Raw genomic sequence first — 22,962 nt, 5'->3', positions numbered from 1 at the left:
GGGGGCAGAATGATCGAAGGCATCGGAAAACAACGCTGATCTGTTTGCTCCAGCGCTGGTGCGAATCACGACCGGGGGCAGTATAGTGTGGCGGTTTTCACAGCGAGACATCTTCCGTCGCGTCGTCGATCACGCGTAGCTTTTATCTCCTCCTTGCACCGTGGTTGAAGAAAGGGACGCGGTTTTTCCCATATTCGTGGACAGCTTTACGTGGTGGTGTTGAACAGTTTATAGAAGCAAAGATTTTGCCCTTTAGGGCTATTAGCCGCGCACGACCTCACCCGCGATCGATCGTTCATGTTAAGACGGCCGATGACGTTGACGGCCCTGCTGGAGGCGCAATATTCGGCCGAGTAGTTTCCTCAGACCACTGTGCGGCCTCCCAGTCCTTAGCGAGGGGAGGACTCGTCAGACAGTAAAAGGATGTGGGTTAGGGTGGACCTTGGGAACGGGTAAAAGCACTGGCAGGGAATGCGATGATAGTGAGAATGAAGGGAGCAGTAAAGGCTGATTCGCACGCAAGCGGCAACAATTCAGTTACAGCTTGCGTGCAGCAACTCAGCAACAACTCAGCTACAAGCGGCAGCGACACAGCGATAATTTTCAAGCGTGTTGGAATTGCGTCGCGTTTGTCGATCGAGCCACCGCGCGACAACTCAAAAACGGTTTTAAAGCCAAAGCTTCATTACGCTACATCGGGCAGCCGTCACTTAAGTTTTCATCTTCAAGTGACCTTGACAAATACCGCGCCTTTCCTTTCTTATAAACCAATATACAATGGAAGCGAAACCTTCACTACGCTATAGGTATATATCAGGTCTTCGTGTGACACTAAATTTGGCCTTCAAGTTACCTTGGCCTAATTTACCTTGGCCAAACTTAAAGGGAGAGGGAGCCCTGGGTTATTTGTGCGATGTCCGGACACGTTAATGGCTCTGGTATGCTCTGGTACCAGCGCACTAAAACCATCAACCACTTAAGACTGCAATAGAAAACCAAAATAATTGTGAGGCAACTGTGGATTATAGTAAAATACTTTTATGAACATATTGATACAGCCGGTATTATCTCCCAATGCGAAGCCAATTTTCGCTTTTGAAGTTCGCCCTGCGCTCACGACTAATTAAGACTGCCATAGGTAACCAATGTCATGCGACTTTAAATTATACTGAAGAAACCATGAAATATTTTAAGATACTTTTATGAACATATTGTTACGGATGAGGAAGATAAATTGGACAGTGGCGTGGGCAGGAGCGCTCGCATAGGCTCGCCGGCATTCATTAAAATCATCTCATCGCTATCCCTCGTGGTCTTTTTTCACCGGTAGCAATATTGATAGATATTCTCTAAGCTTGTGATGTGTAGCAAAATTTTGCTTCCGAAGTTTTTAGCGCAGCAATCGAGACTGCCATAGAAAAATAAATATCAAAACAATTATAAGCCTACCGAAGAAGCATCTGCTCATGTAAATATTACTGTAGTGCAATTTTAATGATATGAGAAAACAACACGTTCAAGAACGTTCTCGAAATTTGTCCGAAATTTCTGAATATGAGGAAGAATGGATAAGAGTCTATGCCATTGGTCGCTCGTCACTAAGGGGTTATAGTATCGTTCAAAACTGAAATTAAACGAACGATACATATTGAATATGTGGCACTTACATATTCAGCAAACTGTTTGCAACAGTATTTAGGATATTTAGGAAAATAAGAAAGCTATATATCTTAAAATTCAGTCGAAATAACGTTTTTATCAGCAAGGAATGGAGTGTGATAACGTGACTGCAGCACACGCTGTATTATCACAACGTGACAGGGGGTCACCAAAAGAGGGTAGCTTTGCCGCTGTCCGCCAGGGCAGTAAGAAGCGGCGAAATCGTTGCCGTCTGCGGCGCCGTCAGGCATACTGCCGAGACTTCTTGAGCAAATATAAAGAAAAAATAAATAAGTCGCTGCTTTAGCAAACCTGGAAATCTGTTAAGAGAGAATGTGCTTCTAATTCTAAGCATCCTGAACAAAATCGCGCTACTGGACTCTGGAAATTTCAATTTCAAAGTAGCAGCAGCTAACACGAGGCCTGTGATCTGAAAAGAAGGAAGTCGCTAGATTAGTACGCCTACATAGTATAAAGCGAACTTTATCCAGTGGTAGGCACAGAAACCGACTGACTGTCAACAGTCGTTACTATAATGGCTGCCACCATGGTTGCATCTTCCTGCTGCAGCCACTGCATGTTGTGATGCCATGGTAGTGCGACCAAGTTTTCTTGCTGCGGGCGCGGAGAGGGCAGCCGAAGTAACGGGATGGTGAGGGACCGTTTTGGCGTTAGTATTACGGTTATTTAACTCTTGAGAGTGGATGCGCTTGCTGATGATCAGCGAAGTCCCTCTGTCGACCGCTTGTATCTCACCGCACCCCTCCTCTAGTGACCGGACTCGCTTTTATACCCACGAGGCTGTCCCGGCATGCTCCCGGCCACAGGTCGTATAGGGACATAGCGAAGCTCTGGGGATTGTACCAGACGCTTCGCAGCAGCAGGGCTCTCGACTGGAGGTTGACTCATAGGTGATGCTGCAGAGGACAGCACACGTCCGGGAGCGTTGACGATGCTCGTATACATGCATGGGCAGCCAGATGAGCGCGCTGTGTCGGCGCATGGCTTCAATAGGCGGCCAGCAAGGGGAACTTTCTCGGTAAAACTTCGGGCACAAGAGTGCACCTTCATGGGTATGCAGCCGTCGCTTAATTATTAACTTGCTTAAGGGAACCGCGGTTATTCTCACCTTAAATATTTTGTCGTGATTTAGCTCTGGTTAACCCTAATTGAATTGCGAAAGCAATAGCGGAAGCTTCTTTAGCCTGCTACATTATCCCCCATCATGCCCTATCGGTGTAAGGTGCTACATTATTGGGGACACTTAAGCTCATCCTTTAAGAGTATGACGCGAGAGCGTAAGCTACCAGGGACGTGCCTCCGTGTCGTAGGGGTAACGAGAATGCAAACGGTTCTAGCAGGCTGATTCTGATATCACCCTCCCATATGAAAGGAGCGGCCCGAGTTGGCAGCTCCCCCCTGTGGCATAGGGATAACGTGAATTCAAATGTCATGACAGGCTGATTTTTTTATGAGGAGACCGTAGCTACGCCTCTTCACGGCGTAGCTGCGGCCACCCGATGTCTCGCTTTGGATTTCGTAGTATTTCTTTCGCAATAAAACAGAAGCTGCCCTGATTTTCATTCTCTCCGGATACTTCAAAGGGCCCAAAGAAAGAGACTACTAGAAAACGAGCGCACGCGTTGTAAAGGCTCCCAACCACACGCGGAGTATTTCTCACCGCACTACAGCTGTCACTGAGCTTTTTCGGAAAAACACTCATGAATCGGATTCGCCGAGTACGGAGACACGCAACGTGAGCGATGAGCGACGCGGGAGCTGAACTTGCCAACAATGGAAACGCGCTTCGCGGCATGCAGCTACTATACCGTCATATGCTTCGAAGTGCTTTAACGCTTGAAAGTCCTCGCCCTGCTCTGGATGACCGATGAATCGCGCCCGAACTGTTCGGCACCCTACCAAGCGCTTGTGGCCCGCTGCGTGGAACAGTCAGGATATATTGTAACGTCACGAGCAGTGGGTCGCGCGGCTTCCCCACTGCGTTCTGCGCGGGCTCTCGTCGCGGGTGCCAGCGGAGCTATAGCTAGAAGAACCCGCAGCAGCCTGCAGAGCGTAGGCAAAGGAGCGCAGTGCGAAGACTGCACGGTAAGTGCCTTGTCACTGGTTAGATTTAAGCTTTTAAAAACACGAGGTGTTGAAGGTTGGAACACGAAGTGAAATTATTAAGGTACCTCTATTTTTTTAAAGGTAGCGACAGGTCTTGATCCAGCCGCCCCTCCCTCCGATAGGCCGGTTGGCTGCACGTGACCTCTTCACCGCCAAGCTCCGCCCAAAGGGTCCAGCGGTGCTCGCTGCACCGCTGAAATGCACGGCGGTCTGCGCTTGCCAGCGTGGTATTGGCCGATTAGTTAAGCAAAAAGTACTTCACATGCCTCTATTGCATTTTTAGGAGCGTATATGCAGTTCAGTTCAGTTCAGTTCAGGCGTTCAGTCGTGTCCGACTCTTCGTGACCCTATGGACCATGTCACGCCACGCTTTCCGGTCTCTCACTATCTTCTTAACATCACATAGCTTCATCTGCAATGCCTCGAGAATGCCATCTAACCATCGCGTTCGCTGCCTACCCCTTCTCCGGCGACCCTCAACCTTTCCCAACATCAAATCTTTCTCCAGCGACTCCTCTCTTCTCATCAGATGACCAAAGTAGCTGAGCTTTAACTTTAGAATTTGACCCTCCAATGAGCAGTCAGGGTTTATGGTCGACAATATCGACTGATTTGATCTTCTGGCAGTCCAAGGAACTCTTAAGAGTCTTCGCCAGCACCACAATTCAAACGCGTCAATTCTTCGGCGGTCAGCCTTTTTCACAGTCCAACTCTCGCATCCATACATCACAACTGGAAAGACCATAGCACGGGTTATACGGATCTTGGTTGGCAGACTAATGTCTCTGCTCTTTACTAGGCGGTCAAGGCTAACCATTGCTCTCTTTCCCAGAAGCAGGCGTCTCCTAATTTCATGGCTGCAGTCTCCTTCCGAGGTAATCTTGGCGCAAAAGAACAGAAAATCTGTCACAGCTTCCACTTCTTGTCCATTGATGCTCCAGGACTTGATAGGGCAAGACGCCATGATCTTCGTCTTTTTAATGTTCAGTTTAAGCCCAAACTTCTCACTCTCTTCTTGTACGCGCATCAGAAGTCTCTTGAGTTCCACTTCACTTTCTGCCATTAAAGTGGTATCATCCGCATATCTAAGGTTGTTGATACGTTTTCCAGCAATCTTCACTCCAGCTGAAGACTCGTCCAGACCGGCCTTCCTCATGATGCACTCTGCATATAGGTTAAATAGGCAGGGCGACAGTATGCAGCCTTGCCTCACCCCTTTCTCAATCGGAAACCAATCAGTAAGACCATGCCCAGTTCTGACTGTGGCCTCTTGCCCTTCATAAAGGTTCCTGAGGAGACAGATGAGGTGAATTGGAACTCCCATCTCTTGGAGAGCTTGCCACAATCTGCTGTGATCTACGCAGTCAAACGCTTTCGCATAATCAATAAAGCAGAAGTAAATGGGTTTCTGGAACTCTCTTGCTTTTTCCATGATCCAGCGAAGGTTGGCAATTTGGTCTCTAGTTCCTCTGCCCTTGCGAAACCCAGCTTGCACGTCCGGAAGCTCCCGATCCACATACTGCTGCAGCCTACCTTGCAGGATTTTTAACATCACCTTGCTAGCATGCGAAATAAGCGCGATCGTGCGGTAGTTGGAACAATCTTTGGCACTGCCTTTCTTTGGAATGGGGATGTAAACTGACCTCCTCCAATCCTGTGGCCACTGCAGGGTTGTCCAAATCTTTTGACATAATGTATGCAGTGTGTTAACAGCGTCGTGGTTGAGGTTTTGAAGCAACTCAGCTGGAATACCATCAATTCCGCTAGCTTTGTTCTTAGCAAGGCTGGCTAAGGCCCATTCAACTTCACTCTTCAGGATGCCCGGCTCGAGATCAGTAATCACAACCGTCCTATGTTGGGTTTGCACATCCGGGTCCTTCTTGTACAGTTCTTCTGTGTATTCCTGCCACCTCTTCTTTATCTCTGAGGCTTCAGTGAGGTCCTTGCCTCGTTTGTCCTTTATCACGCCCAGCTTAGCACAGAAGCTTCCTTTGATATCTTTGATTGTCTTATACAGAGCTCTTGTGTTCCTTAATTGGCTGTTGTCCTCAACTGCTTGACACTGTATGTTCAGGAAGGCATTCTTATCTCTCCTTGCTATTTTCTGAAAATCCGCATTGAGAACCTTGTATCTTTCTCTTTCCCCCATACCTTTTGCCATCCTCCTTTCCTCAGCTATTTGCAAAGCCTCTTCAGATAACCAGTTTGCTTTTTTGCATTTCTTTTGCTTTGGAACTACCTTAGTAGCAACTTTTTGTATTATATCACGAACATCAGTCCACATCTCTTCGGGCTCTTTGTCTTCTAGATCTAATTCTTGAAATCGATTCCTCACTTCCACAGCATATTCTAATGGAATCTGATCCAGATCATACCTGAAAGGCCTTCTAGTTTTCTGCGTTTTCTTCAATCGAAGCTTAATTTTGGCAACACGAAGCTGATGATCGGTGCCACAATCGGCCCCAGGCCTTGTTTTTACTGCTTGTATAGCGCTTCTCCATCTCTGCCGGCAAATAATATAATCGATCTGATTCCTGTACAGACCGTCCGGTGAAATCCATGTGTACAGGCGCCTCTTGTGCTGTTGAAAATGAGTGTTCGCTATGGTCAGGTTGTTTTCTTGACAGAACTCTACTAGCCTCTGCCCAGCTTCATTTGGCTCACCGAGACCGAACTTGCCTGTAATTCCGGATATTTCTTCACTCCCGACCTTAGCATTCCAGTCTCCTATGAGAAAAACGACGTCTGATGATGGGGTGCGGTCTAAAAGGCATTGTAGGTCCGCATAAAATCTCTCAACGTCAGCTTCTTCAGCAGCAGTGGTCGGTGCATAGACTTGGATAACTGTTATGTTGAAAGGGTGACCTTGGATGCGAAGTGAAATCATTCGGTCGTTTTTAGGGTTGTACCCTAGCACTGCTTTGCCCATTCTTCTGTTTACTATGAGAGCGACCCCATTCCTTCTCTTGGATTCGTGCCCACAATAAAAGACATAATGGTCGCCGGAGTTAAATTCTCCCATTCCGGTCCACTTGAGCTCGCTGATACCCAAGATATCAATGTTCAATCTGTTCATTTCTCGCTTGACGATATCCAGTTTACCTTGCGTCATAGATCTTACATTCCATGTTGCTATGTGATATATCTCCTTGCAACATCGGACTTTCCGGTCGCTTCCCGACACATCCACAACTGAGCGTCCTTTTGGCTTTAGCCCAGCCGCTTCATTCGTCCTGGAGCTACTAGGAATCGCCCTTTGTTCATCCCCAGTAACATGTGGGACGCCTTCCAACCTGGGGGGCTCATCTTCCGGCGCCATATCGATAATGGTATTGTGACTGGCCATAGGGTTTTCTTGGCAGGAAATACTGGAGTGGGTTGCCATTACCTTCTCCAGTGAATCACATTTTGTCAGAACTCTCTGCCGTGACCTGTCTATCTTGGGTGGCCCTACACAGCAGAGCTCACGACTTCATCGAGTTTCGCAAGCCCCTCCGCCACGACAAGGCAGTGATCCATGAAGGGGCGTATATGCAGTACTGCTTAATGTTTAAGCGGACGCAAGACTTACATCTCTGAACTCAAATCTTGAAGCGTGCGTGAGTCATGCGGCTGCGCCGGGCTGCTGAGCTTTCGGCTGCCGGAATCGTGCGGAAGACGCAAAAAAGTCATTTTACATTCTTCGCGGTGACAATAATAGCAACAGAAGGAAGCTATGGCTTCATGACATCGGGCGTAAGATTTTTATGGCCACGGAAAACATCCGACTATGCGAAGGGATTTCTGTCTGCTTAAAAAGCCGTTCGCTTGCCCGGGATAACCTTTGTTTGGGCATATGCTATTTCATGAGCAAAATATCAAGAACGCTATGACTATGTAGTCATTACTTGTACTGCGGATGTCTAGTGAGATGTCACTACCGTTTCGAGCCCCCTTACTTTCCCGAACAGATCAGGACTGCAATATTACGCGTGGAATCAATGCTGTCAAAATGCTCAGAATGAAAACCCAATGCTTGATTATGCTTATTACGAAAATTTAGTCCGTACAATTGATCAGTTAATGGATATAAATGAAAAATGAAACATTGGAAAAGGAGGACGGTGCAAATGTGTCAAAGTGATCGCAATGGAAAGTCAATTTTTGCCAATGCTAAATATCGGTGTATAAAATTAAAAAATTAAAACGAAAATTTGTACCATAAAAAGTGTAAAAACAACCGTGTGCTTGAAACGCTATTGAGTCATTGTTTTAACGGAGGGGTCTCGCAGCGTTGCACCTAATGCAAACAAGTTCCGCTGAACGCGCACAGGGACTCGTCAAATTTCAAGAGGCGACATCCAAGTTTACTGGTGATATTATTGCCTGACAGGCTATAAGGAAACCAAAACAAATAAAGAATAGAAAAGTCAGAAAATATTATCCGTGAGCTTTGTATCGCATCATACCTTATTTTTTTTTTTTTTGTATTTGTTGGAAGATATACATGCGTTGGTAATGCACAGCTGCAGATAAACTGACTTTTTCTCCAAAATAAAACTATCGGAATACTGTGTAAACGAAATAAACTCGAGCCAAGAAAAGTGTGTAAAACGGAGTATATCCGAACGGTTACAAACGCAATGACGCACTTATTTCATCAGAGCGCTGTGCGCAACGACGTTCTCAAAGGTTGCAGAAAACTCGGTCTACTTATTTTTTATTAAGGAAACGAGCCCAATAAGCTTACTAAAATATCGTTTCTACTGCAAGTTCGGTACTAATTTTAAAGCATAATTAATGAATAGTTTCCTAGCCGCTGTACTGAGGAGAATGGTTCAGAAGAATGAGCTGACTCGTTTAACGCACGCGTTTTTTTTTTTTTTTTTTTACGTTTATGCTGCACACGCATATTTAAGTTATTATTCCTGTCTTTTGAAGTTTCCTGAGCAGCAGAGGACACAAATCTGTTGAATTCACCGGTTTATGTGCGCACCAAGTGCGGCTTCATGAGTACGCGGTATACGCTCGAAAGAGGTCCACGCGTCGTCTGCTAGCGCTGCCCCTGGACCCCTCGAGAGGGCGGTCGTGTAGTTGTCGCTACCTTTAGAAAAATAGAGGAGCCTTAGAAATTATGACTCAACAGTGCCCCCTACAGACTTTTTCACGACCCTCGGAGAAACCGGTTTGACTGGGCTGTGGAGCAGGCCTGGGGGGAGAATCCTCAGCACTTTCCTGAGTTATGAGCACAGCCCAGTCTCCAATATGGCAGCTCCCTTTGGCCATTTTTGAAAAGGACTTTTGTCTTCTAAAAGGAAGGCAAAACGTTAAATTACAGTGCCATATTCCGCAAGCTGGGCTGACATTGTGTAAGCCAATTTTCAAACCCAGTCTTAGTCAAAACTCTCCAAAAGTTATTCGTTTCAGCCGGATAATGAAGACATGACGGCACCATTAAATATAAAAATACCCTGAAATTCTAGAGAATGATTTCTTATCGCGCCAAAGAAGCTTAACGCTTGACGTGCACTTTCAATGCTCCGATAGATGGAGCATTCAAGGGACCTTCATTCCACTAGAAGAGAACGCTGTCCATGTCCTGAAGACTTTTGGTGAAGGGTGTACCTACTACCTGGACTGCTAACTTGCTTGTCGCAAATTTATTTATTTATTTATTTACAAATACTGCTATCCCATGACTGTGCGACATTGCAGGAGTGGGTACAAAAAATTTTCACTTAAAACAGAACAAAAAGCACATAATAGCAAATAATCGCGAGTGGGTTCAATAATTCCGACACAAAGTACAAGACAACATTGTAAGATCAAATGATCAGGCAGTTCTTGCACAAACTGATCCCCAGGCAGTTGACGTAACGAGCTATTTAAATTATTCCACAGTTCAACTGTAAAGGGAAAGAAAGAAAACTTAAATCAACCCAAAAACGGAATAAACGGCGAGATGTTAAAAGGGTTTGTACGGCGAGTGACACGCGCGGAAGAAGTAGTGAAGGAAACGGGGGCGTCAACGTAAATTTGTTTGTTAATGATCTTGCGAAGGAGAATAATGCGTTCATACATGCGTCTGTTTTGAAGTGTGCCAAGTGATAGATCGCGAGCATAAGAAGAGGGTGAGAAGTGCCAGTCATACCTCTGATATATCAATCTTCTCGCTTTTTTTTTTTTTTTTCTGACGTTTTCAAGCTTAGCGACATCTTTAGCAAAGTTCGACGACCATACTACCGAAGCATATTCAAGGACAGGCCTTATTAAGCATTTGTACGCTGTCAGCTTGCAGTTTTGGGTTGCATCTTTTAATGTACGTTTTAAGAGTCCAAGCTTCTTGAGTGCTTTGGAGCATGTTAGACTCTACGTGTCCGTACCACTTCATATTAGAACAAAAAAGTTACACCGAGATGTTTAAATTCTTTTACGCGTCTTAATGGATGTTTATCGTTAGCATATGAAAAACGAGGAGGAGTTTTCTTATTAATGAAAGTCATGGACACGGTTTTGTAAAAATTTATCCTCATTTGCCAAGTATTGCTCCAATCACAGAATGAAGAAAACATTTTGTTAAGAGTTTGCTGGTCACGTGCGCTATTGACATTTGAATAAGAAAGCTCGTAGCCTGTCCCACCTATTCCAGGGTGCTTCCCCCTTTGTGGAATCAGCCAACGTGCTTGTGCACATCATCGCCATTAATTGACACGCGATCGTGCAGTATGAAACGAATTTCATGCTGTTCTTTTGAAACTTAAAACACGTCAATCCATTTCAGACGATTTTACTCGATACTGCGATATGATACCGGTCATTAAGGCTGAATCGTTTCCTTATAATGAAGGGAACTGCGCATCGAAAAAGTGTCACATGTGCGCTTGCGAAAACGAGCTTTTTTTTTTTTTTTTTTTTTGACGATTACAAATTTGTGTTCAGAGAAATGTGCTTGTGCGTTCTGTGCAGGGGGGTTGTACAGCAAGGTGGGTGTCGTGTACAAGCTCAATGATTAGACGGTTAATTAGCTACAAGTAACTAATCAACTTCTTATTTTGATTTTATGGAGTATATCGCGAAATTGAAACCGGTCAGCATCAAATGTTAGTCCGCCTTTTTAAATTTGCTTCATCGACAACGTGGCTCGAAATATCAAGCGTCAAAAATACACTATCTCAAGGCTCGCTGAGTTGGCCTTGCATAGTTATAAAACAATGTCGATTGCATTTTTATGCCTAAAACAGGCATAATTTATGCATTTAGTGATGTAGAAGCAGTTAAGATAATTGTGGTAACAACAGCACGCGCAGCACGACATATTTTATAAATTTGTAACGCGTGAAAACCGACTCAACGAGCTTTCGGATGCGTACATTTGACATCCGATATTTCGAGCCACAATGCCGAATAAGAACATTTAAAGAGAGGACTCATATTTTAAGTTGACGGCCTCCAATTTCTTTACATAACATAGCCTCTTAGAATCAAAAATAGAAAGTTGATTAGCTAATTAATCGTCAAATCATTGTTCTCTACATATGAGTAATGTGCGCCTTGCTGCACAGTCCAACTGCATATATAGACCGCACCACCATATCTGTCAAAATCTACCAGAGTGAAAAAAAAAAAAAAAAGAAACAGTGAACAGTGTTAGGCTTTCATGGTTAAAGCAATAATAAAAAAATAAAAAGCGCAATACGTTGCGACACAAATGCCGTTTGCCGTTACTCACGAGAAATGCTCGAATGACCTGTAGTTTCCTCTTGATTTGATCCCGTGAGAGAGACTAGCGCTATGGTCCCGGCCTTCATGGAATAAAATTATGGGGAAGACTTGAGCTCCGCCTTTGAGGGGACACGATAGCTAGCCGACCACACAACATACAAAGTCCCGCTTTAACCAAGCCGTACGACCGTGCCTGCGTAGAAGCTTATTATAGGTGTAGTGTACCTGACTCCTAGGGAACTGAAAGGTTGATTCCTTATTCCACCTTCCCACCTTGCATGAGCAACCCAGCTCTTTCTGATATCACGTGATCTAATTAAGTCGCACAATAAATCATCGTAGAATCAGTGCTCGGCCATGCCTACTACCACCTGCCAGTGCCACGCCCGTGATTTAACACGGACGTGGCGCTGGCAGGTGGTAGTAGGCATGGCCGAGGGGTAGTAGAGGTGATAGTAACGGGACCTTCAACGCCATGGCGTTAAAAATGTGATGGGCGTGCGGCCCTGCAGCAACAAATCTCCGCATTGCTCAGGAAGTAGGCGCCTCTCGGTTCGTGAGGAATCAGCAAGATAGGCGCGCGTCGAAAACCTATAATCATAGGAACGAGGCAACATTCTCGGCGCAAACGCCATTGCACCAACAGGTGCAGAATAATTGGTGGACGCAGTAAGAAATGGGCCCAGTGCCCTTCCTGACAAGCTTGCGCTGAACTTTTGCCAGTGTTGTGTCACCGCGGAGCACAAAGGTGAAAATATCTGCAGACGCACAAAGGGCCTGTAGTAAAACGATAAAAGCTCACACCCGGCCACGGTGCACCCAGCATATCTTGGTGCCGCTACGGCGCACATCGGTTTGCAGGCTGCGAAATGCGGACACGAACTGTGTTTTAGAGATTCCGTTCTGTGAGTGCGGCCCGCTAAGGTAAGCGCGCCCTTTCGCATTTCCCGCGTAAAGCGTATACAAAATACCTCCTCTTATATATATATATATATATATATATATTTCTGGTAGCGCCATTATGCTTTGGTTCTATTTTTTACCTACCTTCTTCTGTCTCACTCGGATTTTTTTATAGCTCAGTTCAGGCAAGTATTTTCTCTTTCTCGTTGTCTTTGAGCATGGCGTAATGAGGTCTACTGATGAAAACATTGGATCATGCGTCAGCCGTGCCGCCACTTTCTAAGTTGTAACTTGCACCCATTTTTTAAGGTCACCGAAAATCTGGCGTCGGCGCCGGCGTCGGTGTTGACGTTGTTTGGCTTGGTTTGGTTTGTAGGTCATAACGTCCCAAAGCGACCCAAGAGACACCGTTGTGGAGGACTCTGAAAATTTCGACCACTGGGGTTCTTTAATGTGCGTGAGCTTTGAAAATTCACAAGCATGGAGCTGGCAGGCGGTATAGCTGGCAGCTGACATGGCCGCGGACTGACGTTTACGCCAGTCAGTCCGCTCCCGCAGTTGGCAGCTCCTGTCATATGGCAGGGTGATATCGGAATTAGCCTGCCAGGACCCTTGCATTCATGTTACCTCTAGGCCACGCCGGCACGTTTATGCGGCTTGGTTAAAGCGGGGCTTTATATATGGGCTGGCAGCCTACGCTATCGCGTTATTCCTTAGAGGCGGAACTTGTGTTACATATAATTTTGTTCTCTCAGAAAAAAAGGTGGTGTTTATTTATTTATTTATTATTATTATTATTATTTTCTTTTCTTTACCGGTGAGACTGCATACATTTCGCGTCTGAGCAGTAAATGCTGGTGCGACCCGCTCTTTTAATTCGACCCAATACTTTTTGCTGCTATGCAAAAAATGCAGCTTGATTGCTACGAGGGGAGATCAAAAAGTTTTGCAACTCGGGTGTAACCAGACTTCTGCCATTGATTTCTTTGTACCATTTGTTCAAGTCATTTTTCGAACCAAGTGCCTTAATGCCAAGCCTTTCGGGTTCACGTTTCATTGATCTATCAGCAGCGAGGTAAAAATGGCGTCCTCTCGCGAGTTTCAGCTTGAGCACTGGAGCCTGATGAAGTTTTTGTCGAAAGAAGTAAGTTCCCCCAGCGAAATTCACCGTATAGAATGGTGAATGTGTATGGCAGCGAATATACTTCGTATGTTACAGTAACTCGTTGATTCAAAGAATTTAAACGCGGCCACGTGGACGTGCAAGGCGGCCCGTTTCCAGAATGAATCAGCACTTGAACCGATTTTTTATTGCGATAGCAATACTGCGCCAGGTTTCGGCCCATCACGTCGTCCCGGGAAGGGCCACATTTGACCTTGAACAGACAAGAAGAAAAAGAAGAACTCTCGGTCACCCGCAGCTAATGCTTTCGCTCCACATTCGGTTCAGCAGCATTGAACCCTTCTCATTTATATGTGGGCTAGTAGCTTACGCTCTGGCGTCATACTCTTAAAGGATGAGCTTAAGTGTCCCCAATAATGTAGCACTTTAGACTGACAGGGCGTGACCAAAAGAGGCTTCCGCCGTTGCTATCGCAATTCAATTATAGGGTTAACCAGAGTTAAACCACAACTAATTTTTTTACTCTCTTCTGAGAGCCTTCTCATGAAGAGTCGCTGAATTTGTGTATGAAGTTGTCACCTAATTTAACATTTTGTACGGGAGTGGTTTCAGAATCGTCTATTACATCTCTGGTACTTTGAAGGTCTCGGCCCGGTGGGCGCCACGAATAGGTCGACACCACCATGTGCCTTTGTCAAGGGAGCTTCTGTACCTCTATTCATTCAAGCAATCCAGAATATGTTTTCAACCGCCTTGTGACTGGAGACAGGACGTAATCCTACGAGTGGACTGCGAAGCAAAACAGGGGCATATACGGAAAAATCATTCGGAATTCTCGTCTCCGATAAAACTGAAGCCCGAGCTATAGGGAAGAAATTGTTAGGGACAGTTTTTTATTTCTTTTTTTTTTTTTTTTGGGGGGGGGGGGGCGCGAAGGAGATATTACTTATTGAGTATCTGTATTAAGCAACATTCTCCGATGATTGCAGTAGGCATTCTGGAGAAAAGTCGAGAATTTGTGACAAGAGGCGTTCTTGTAGTCTATGACAATGCCCCGACTCACAAGTCTCTTGTTGCCGAGGCTGCCATTCGGGAGCGTGACTTCAAAGAGCTGAGCCCCCCACACTTTATCCCCGCTCTGGGCCCTAGTGACCTTCTTCCAAACCTGAAGAAACACATAAAAAGAAGAAGCTTAATTCTTACACGTGAACTCGCTACAACCTCTACATGGGAGTTGCACGATAACCAGGAAGCTTTTTTAGGTGTCAAAATTCTTTCAGGAAAATGAAAGTACATTAGTGTTATGGAAGATTATGTTGCAGCATAATCTTAGTGGATATAGTGAATAGTGCAAAATGTTCCGCTGGAAACCATGTTTACAAATGGTTCAGTTAATTGGAAAAGTATTTTGAATATAGAAGCGTGCATAATACATCTTCGCGACATTTTACAGCATAATACCTGTATAAAAACACTTCAAGACTATATAACACAAGCACTTCTCATATCTCATCACTCAGCTGATATCAGCTGATTGCCAGCGTTTACGTTTATATATCTCCATAAAGAGTGTCCTCAGGTCGGCTAGTGGTAATCTGCTGCTTGGCAAACTTATTAAAATGAATGGTGAGACTTTTTATTCATTCTGAATGCGATGGAGACAAGTTAATTTCTGCTGTGTTATGTTATTTGAAAGCAGCAGTAAATGCCAGAACACCAAAATAAGTTCACGTAGTAGTTGTATACATAACCCTTCCACTCAATGCCTTCTCATCTGTACATTTATGCGACGTGCATTACATTGATAATGCTGCAATATATACTTAATCTGGGCCCAAAGGAGTAAATCTCAGCTTTGTCTAACAACCACCCAGAATTGATCAATTTTGTTTGAACTGCTACTGTTCTTGTTCAGAACGGTGGATAAATGCGTGAAAAAAAAAAAAAAAAGTAGGCTTAGGTCAGCGGGGTAGAATCAGTTCAGTTTAATTCCCCAAGATTATCATAAGTTTCCTGAAAATATATGACTGACGAAAAATGAGTGGGTGTGAGCGGTTTCATTTAAAAAATTAGGAGGACGCGCTTGAGCTTTGCCTTAAGAGTAGACGCGATAGCGCTTTTGACGCAACCTTTTCATTCTGCAAATTTTTTATTTTTTTTTTGTTGAAATTAATTGAAATGAAAAAAAAAATATTATTATTATTGTAGCATCTCTATACAACACCAACACACCTTAAGTCACACATACGATAACGCGTTCAGCAGGTTCGTCCCTAGCACATTTGGTACCAACGACCCTTCGTGGCCTATATGCGTTTCATGCCCACAATAGCGACAAGTGTGTTTCATTGAATTGCTTCTATTTTCTTAAAACCTTCCATTAAAGGAACCTCCTCTTCAGTTTTGACTTGATTTGGACCCTTCGCAATTCGTTGGCTTTATTTGAAACTTCTCGAATCATTTCCGACAGCCGCAGAACGTCGACGACGCCAGGTTTTCAGTAGAACTAGTTCATTAGGTATCGTGTAATAGATGGCTTTATGTGCACTTGAAATCACTCTGATGCGATCGATGAACGTGGTCCCACTGATGGGTGCAGCGCGCCTCTGATGTGTGAGATGTTCGCAAATAGCTCGTGGGCATTCCTGTATTCATCACATAGTTTATACATGGCACATGCATTTTTGACTGACAAATGATTTTGACTACTCATATCTTCATATAAAGCGCAATGCAATACAGCCCGGGAGTTCAGTTTAAGTGAATGAGGTTTGGGACGAATCAATTGAGACTTTTATAAGTGGTACAGCTCAAATACGTAAAGGTGCACTTGTTAACAAAGTTTTCATGATACCGCCGGCCAAAACTGATGTCTGGACATTCTTGTACAGTCCAATGTATGTAGTACACTTATTGTACCTCCAGGCAAACATCCTGAAACGCTATTTGCAAATAATATATGTTTTATACGTTTGTGCTATTCTTCACCAAAATGACTATCCATGTGATGTCCTGCAGATATCACTGTTGGACATAGACATTTGGATCATGCTCGCACTTTTAACGAATGTTGGCGATTGGCTGGGTTGGTTAGCTGTCGTAATTATGAAGAGCTAACTTGAACACGAGGGACAGCATGAATGGAATGGATACACTGGGCAAAGCGCTTGTGTTCATGAGTGGTCGGTGTGGCTAACTTGGTGCTCCCACCTCGCGTCGTTTCTCCTGCACGTGGGCCCACTCGGCGGCGTGCCAGTCATGGACCTGGACGAGCTGCTGCCAGAGATAGGGGCCTTCGGGCCGTACCAGAAGTGGATCTACTTCCTCCTTTGCATCCCGGCCACGCTACCCGCGGTGTTTACGCTCTTCAGTAGCATCTTCGTGTCGGCCACGCCGCGTCACCGGTGCCGGGTGCCCGAGCTGGAGGCCCTGTACGATGCCTTCTCGCCCGCCGAGCTCGCCGAGTTCAGCATCCCGCGGCGAGCTGGCGGCGGCGAGTGGGAGAGCTGTCGTATGTACGACCTCAACTACACTGCAGTGGTACTGCGCGTGCGCGATGAAGGCTTGTTACCGCGCCCCGACAAGTCATGGCCGACCAGGGATTGTAACCAGGGGTGGGTCTACGACACTACCTACTACGATGACACGCTAGTGACTCAGGTAATGAACAGTCCGAACGCCTATGTACGCCGAGCGATTGTCTGCTCTGCCGGCTCTGCGACGAATAAGATGCGGTGTTTTGCCGATTTTCAATTGAAGCATATTTGCCGGGCGATTGCTGAATGCGTTTATCAGTTCTAATTAGCTGGGATCAACAGATTTTTAAACTGCTGACCTTAAAACACACCTTATACCGTAGAGTTGTCAATAATAACCGTCACAGCAAATATATCCGATAGACGCACCTAGTTTCGCTGTAGACACTTCGAAGTGGCGACAGTGTACATGCTGCGATTTTGACAGAGCTTCGGGTGGCCTTCTTCGACGTGCACAGATGGACGTTGTGCGCGACGACGCGTGGAAGGTGTCCATGGCTCAATGCTCCTTCTACATTGGTAGCGTGGCTGGCAACCTGCTCTTCGGCTACATCGGGGACAGGCAAGTGGTCCCGTGCATATAGGCAAGTACCGATCGAGACGGTAGTATACGTACTTATTAAGGCTGAGACTTAAGCTGTATACAGTTTGGGCCTCGATCATGTTTAGGAACCAGCGCCGCACAGTTACAGTCGAACACCAATACAGAAGGGCACATGGGGAACACGAGCAAGTTAGTTCGAAGGGCACACGTAATACATGATAAGGAGAGCGACTACAAATGTCGCGGCAGCCGCCTTCAACTAATAATGTTCACTGTCCATAAGAAAAAAACATAAAGAAAATTGATTACCTTATTGTGATCCTTACGTTATGTAATGGCTGCCGTACGTAAGATTACTTTGGTAAAAAGGAAATTCTAAACGGTCATTTCCATCCTGCTGAATCCCTCCTGTAGAGCAGGAATTTAAGAAATCCAGGCTCAGTACACTTTGAAGTGGTCGGCTCTTCTGCTTTTAAGGCTTACTTTAGACTTGAAACAGAAGAAAATGAAGAGCCAAAATAGTGATCTAAACCGAACAAACGCGTATACCACGTCCTGAAATATAGCTGCAATTTAACAGCCCTCACTGAGAAATGGAAACTCGCAACCTTTGGCCTATGCAAACTAAATGTCAGCTGAAGCAACCCACCTGAAAGAAGGTATGGAGCCTATCTAAATTAATTTCACGTTTAGAGATGGAAATATGCGCACCGCGATCCAAAAGAACCAGCTCTCTGAATCCGTAAGGTTTATTTTTCTTTTTTTGCCGTTTAACATAGCGACACAAGACATATAAAAAGGAAACAAACGAAATTAGCGCTGACGCTTTACAAAGCATTTCTTTAAAAGTCAGCACTTATGAATTGTTTACGTCGCTTGTTCTTTCCCAATGTATATTTATTTTTTCCCTGGGCATTTTTTTCCCAATGTAATTTGCATTGAAACTGATTGATAGAAGTTGCGCCTTAATTGCGCATTGCATCGAAACTGCGAGTAACATATACACTCTAGACCCCCCCCCCCCCCCTTCCCCCCTTCCGTACACATCCCGCCTTAGTTGCGCTGTAATTAAGGGGTAATATGCAGATAGCCGTCGATAAAGTAGCTTTTTCCTGCAACGATGGCTATCACGCGTAGAAACAAATTCCCTAACCCACTTCCTCCTAAACCTGCAAAGCACCCGTCGTGTGTAATTATACTCACCATCTAACACGTGCATTTACAGTACAAAAACAAGCGCCACCGGCAACCTTCGCCTCTGTACATTCCTTAATTTTGACCACCTGCAAATCATTCGGTTTCCATGAGACTTAGGAGCACGCCCCGGGGTTCCCTTTTCTGGTTGGCACAGTGGCTTCGGCGTTAGCCTGCGAGCCCAAAGCCATGGGACCGAAACCCAGCCACGGCGGCCAAGGAGACAAAACAAAAAAAGCCTCCCTGTGGAAATGTTATCTGAGTGTGGTGTAAAAATCGCGAGCGGTGGAAATTAATATGCATTCGTTCTTGTATATATCGTCATTCAAATTCCACGCATTGACGCATATACATCTGCAGTTTCGCTACTTCTAGGGACTCAAGTTTCGCGAAGCTAAGCCACACATACGATACATACCACGCTATGCTTTCTTGCTGGAAACTCGCGGTATGATTGTTCCTGCCGTCAAAAGCAACCGGTTGCCCCCCAGCATTCGAACCGCGGACGCTTGACCGCAATGTCGCGCGTCTGTCACGCATGCAGATGGGGTCGCAAGAAGTCCTTCCTTCTTACGATCGTGGTGAACGTGGTAGGAGGGATCGGAGCCGCCTTCCCGGACACCTACGAGGCTTACATCGCATGGAGAGGCATCATCGGCATGGTCTACCCGGCCATATTTCAGACGCCGTTCATCATGAGTGAGAGCAGCGTCCAACTTTTCATCTTTTGGTTGCAGCGAAGCTTCCATTGTTTCGATAACAACCACCCAGTCGAACATGCACACTATGAATGCCTTTCTTACGTTCTCGAGGGCTGTCATTGGGATCCTGATGCCCATGCGTGCCGAACAGCCGTCACTATACATGTCTTTGAGAGAGTGCAAAAGCAGGAAGCGCTGTTTAATATAAGTATACCGACACTTGTAAAAACAACCTATGTTCTACTGCATTGTCTGCACAACGAGAGCGGTAATAGTAGAGGGCCAGCTAGCGTTCTTCTGCCGCGGACGTAAGGCCACTCACGCCTCCTACGCACAGTGCCCTCTTAAATGGAATCAGCATGATTAGACTGCACCACAAGTAAGCATGACGTGAAGCGGCCTTCTGTTTTTGTGCGACGTCCCATGTACATACAGCCGGCATGCATATCGCGCTCAACCCTTGTGAGATTCAATTAAAATTATTTCCCTTTGAGCGATCGGATTACTTGAATGCAAGAAACAATACGCGGTTCAAAGAACTTTGCGAAAATGCGAATTCGCGCGAAGAGATATTCCGAATTTTTACGGGCCACACCACAGGGTTCTACGCCTATAGAGACAAATCAGCGATTTCGCGTTTTGCGTGCTGACAAGACGTATGTATAGGCTTTAAGAAAAAGGGTAAAAAAAAAAAAGAAAACAGGTGATGGCTGGACGGGCTATGAAACTTTAATCACCGGTTTCATTACGAAATATCGCAAAAATCGCTGTTTTGAGTGGACTAGAGAAGTAAGGTTCCAGATAGCAGTTTCATTGTGCTCTACATGTCCTGCAATGTTACCCATATTATAGGTTTTGTTTTGTGACCGCATCTATCGGCAACTGTCCGTCCAAAGTGGTCACTCTATAAAGTTTGCAGCATTGTGCAAGAGAGGTCTCGGGGGCCTTTCTCAAGTGCGGGGATATTTGCGAATTCTAACAGCGCTCCGCCAGCTCGCATAAAGCTCTACGAGTTTAGCGAGCTTGAGTCTCGATCTGCTAGCTTTGCAGAACTTACGAGAGCATGTGTTTGCGAGTGGCGTTCGGCTACACTCGAAAGTTTCGTGCTCTGACGCAGCGTCGTCCCTTTGCGGCGCAGGCATGGAGATCATGAGCCCCGAGAAGCGAACCTTCGCCGGCATGTTCGTCTGTGCCGTGTACGGCGTGGCACTCATGTCACTGGCCGGCGTGGCTTACCTGCTGCGCTCCTGGTTCGCCATCTCGCTGGCCACCTCACTGCCCTTCGTGGCGCTACTGGCCCTCTGGTGGTGCGGGTTCCCCTTCACTTGCACGTGCTTGCCTAACGTTCTGTCGCACATAGGGCTGCTCAATTCCTTTCACTCTTCCCTTGCGTTACAATGTAGTACACCGCTGGATGCAAGGCCGGAGGGACATACTTAAAGGAAGAAGACTATAGATTTACGCCGTTCTGTAGAGACACGCTTTGAAATGCGCGATAGCGAAATATTTACTCGATTCGTGCTCGTGTCGAGGTAAACGTGGGCTAACTTTGACGCTAACAGGCTCGTTCCAGAATCCCCGCGATGGCTGCTCAGCCAAAATAAACTCACCGAGGCCGAGATTATTGTCCAGAAGATTGCCAAGAGGAATGGAAAGACGATACCCCCAAATTTCCTGAAGACTTTTATGGTGAGTGATGCAGATGACCATCTGCATCTACAAGATTTTACATGCGCCTAACACGCCACTGTACAATGACGATAATACACTATGTTGCCGTCTGATAAAAGAAAAACATATACAGACATTGCCAAAAGCAAACAGCCTCAGGTTTTTGCTTCTCAGTTTTGTATAGTGGGGCTTTTCTGGCATCTGTGGGAAGTCATCACTTCCTGGCAGGAGGTTTCATCTCGCTTTCAGTAGATTTATAACGCTGGAGGTGTTAAAGACCCAGAAATAAGTACAATGCGGCGATTTCAACCGGCTGATCCGGAGTAGATTTTGTCGCTCCCTAAAACCAAATAGCGTGTTTCAATAGATTTGTATTCTGAACCTGAGTCCTGATTGGACCGCGACGGTGTCTCCAGACGTCTTGCTCCTCAGCGAATTCGGAGCGCCGGATCGCCGTCTGTAATTTATCATAAGCTTCTTTACAATGGGTGTACCTATCTGACGGCAACATGCCTGATAAGAAACAAAAAAGAAAGCGATTTCCGAAGGTCGACCGCCATAATTTTTTCGAAGGCTTACAAGAACATGTTGGTGTTCAGTCCTCACATCCTCTTTAGCTTTTTTCTTCGCGGTTACATGTACATATATTTTTTTTTCTTCCATAGTGGTAGAACTTTACAGTTTTCTCCAAGGTCTAATATCTACTGACGCTGAGAAAGATTTTAAAGTAGCAATTCTTAATGTAATCAATAGGCGAAATCCTTAAGAAGATCACGCACTATCCTTGTCGAAGTCCCTTATCCATTCAGTTTTAGGTCACGCCCACATTGCACTACAGTTGCAGTTGAAAAATGCATTAGTCCTCCCAGGATGTAAGCCTATAATATATTAACACGAGCTGACTCAATCATGCAAGCAATAGGTATACGGTTAGATGCGAGAAGGAAGCGGGTACGGCCCCTGGCGATTAAACTTGTACCCGCGGTGTATGTGACAACACTGTGGATTCCCTCACTCGCGCACAGGAACAAAAGCAGAGCCTGGCGTGCACAGAGATGGCAGTCGATGGAGGGCTGTCCCTCCGAGGCCTTGTGCAGTACCCGAACCTCCTCAAGAAAGTGGTGGTGGTGAGCTTCGGTTGGACGGCCAACACCATGGTGTACAACGGCCTATCATTCGCCGTCTCGTCTATGGGCATCAGCGACTACGTGTCCTTCACCATTAGCGGCGCCGCCGAAGTGCCGGGCGTCTGCCTGGCCTGGTACTTCATGGACAGGCACGGCAGGAGACCCGTGATGGTCTTCAGCATGTTGCTTGGGGGCATCGCGTGCATCGCCACCGTCTTCTCTCCATCAGGCAAGCGTGCCGACGCTATGCTCCGACCACGACGGCTATATAAATGGCTTATCTAGGAAGACCGTAGTGTGACTCAGCAGGTTATCGCGCTGGGCACGCCTCAAAGCGGTCATGATATCAGCATCCAGTTTATCGGTGTCACCACAACTCGTATCGCGGTCAGCAGCCCCGTACAAACCTCGTCTTCTTTACTATCTCAAATGATGTACGCCAGCTTTCCGGGGCAGAGTCCTGAATCCGTGTACCACAAAATCCTTCTCGGCCATGGTGCAAGATATATAGGTGGGGACACAGCGAGCCGCGCCGGTGTCATCTGAGCCCTACGAGATGGTAGTTCGCTTAGCGGCTCCTGGCGTAGTGGGAGGCAATGCTTTTCTATGAGGAATACGCGCTTTTTAAGGGCCATTTTCTTGCGCAATGTGGCCGATGATGAGAGGAAAATATTTT

General features: G+C 45.9%; 1 protein-coding gene and 2 long non-coding RNA genes across 9 annotated transcripts in view; 1 reads left to right on the top strand and 2 right to left on the bottom strand.

Annotated features, from left to right (window-relative positions):
* The window catches only part of LOC146205237 (beta-alanine transporter-like), a 172,059-nt gene that overhangs the window by 91,750 nt on the left and 57,347 nt on the right, over window positions 1-22,962 (top strand). For 3 of the 7 annotated variants that reach the window (XM_084582410.1, XM_084582454.1, XM_084582461.1), the window contains exons 1-7: window positions 3,626-3,765; window positions 16,770-17,173; window positions 17,508-17,611; window positions 19,332-19,486; window positions 20,627-20,795; window positions 21,051-21,177; window positions 22,185-22,515. In XM_084582410.1, coding sequence (XP_084438536.1) covers window positions 16,772-17,173; window positions 17,508-17,611; window positions 19,332-19,486; window positions 20,627-20,795; window positions 21,051-21,177; window positions 22,185-22,515 — 1,288 coding nt within the window. In that variant the 5' untranslated portion in view covers window positions 3,626-3,765; window positions 16,770-16,771. Of the gene's footprint in view, window positions 1-3,502; window positions 3,766-12,324; window positions 12,412-16,769; window positions 17,174-17,507; window positions 17,634-19,331; window positions 19,487-20,626; window positions 20,796-21,050; window positions 21,178-22,184; window positions 22,516-22,962 lie in introns of those variants that run through there. The other 4 variants (XM_084582440.1, XM_084582430.1, XM_084582420.1 and 1 more) reach the window with 4 other exon arrangements.
* LOC146205238 (uncharacterized) overlaps window positions 1-22,962 on the bottom strand; it is a 118,548-nt gene that overhangs the window by 66,984 nt on the left and 28,602 nt on the right. The window lies entirely within an intron of this gene.
* LOC146205240 (uncharacterized) lies at window positions 13,065-18,204 on the bottom strand. The gene is made up of 3 exons (XR_014701564.1): window positions 17,903-18,204; window positions 14,577-14,678; window positions 13,065-13,766 (listed from the first exon to the last, which is right to left on the bottom strand). It is a non-coding gene; the product is annotated as an uncharacterized LOC146205240 (long non-coding RNA).

Source organism: Amblyomma maculatum, chromosome 1 (genome assembly GCF_055883805.1).
Source record: "Amblyomma maculatum isolate TAMU_Amacu chromosome 1, ASM5588380v1, whole genome shotgun sequence".
NCBI classification, from domain to species: domain Eukaryota; kingdom Metazoa; phylum Arthropoda; class Arachnida; order Ixodida; family Ixodidae; genus Amblyomma; species Amblyomma maculatum.
Note: the sequence above shows the minus strand (reverse complement) of the source record. Positions and strands in the feature narration are given on the sequence as shown.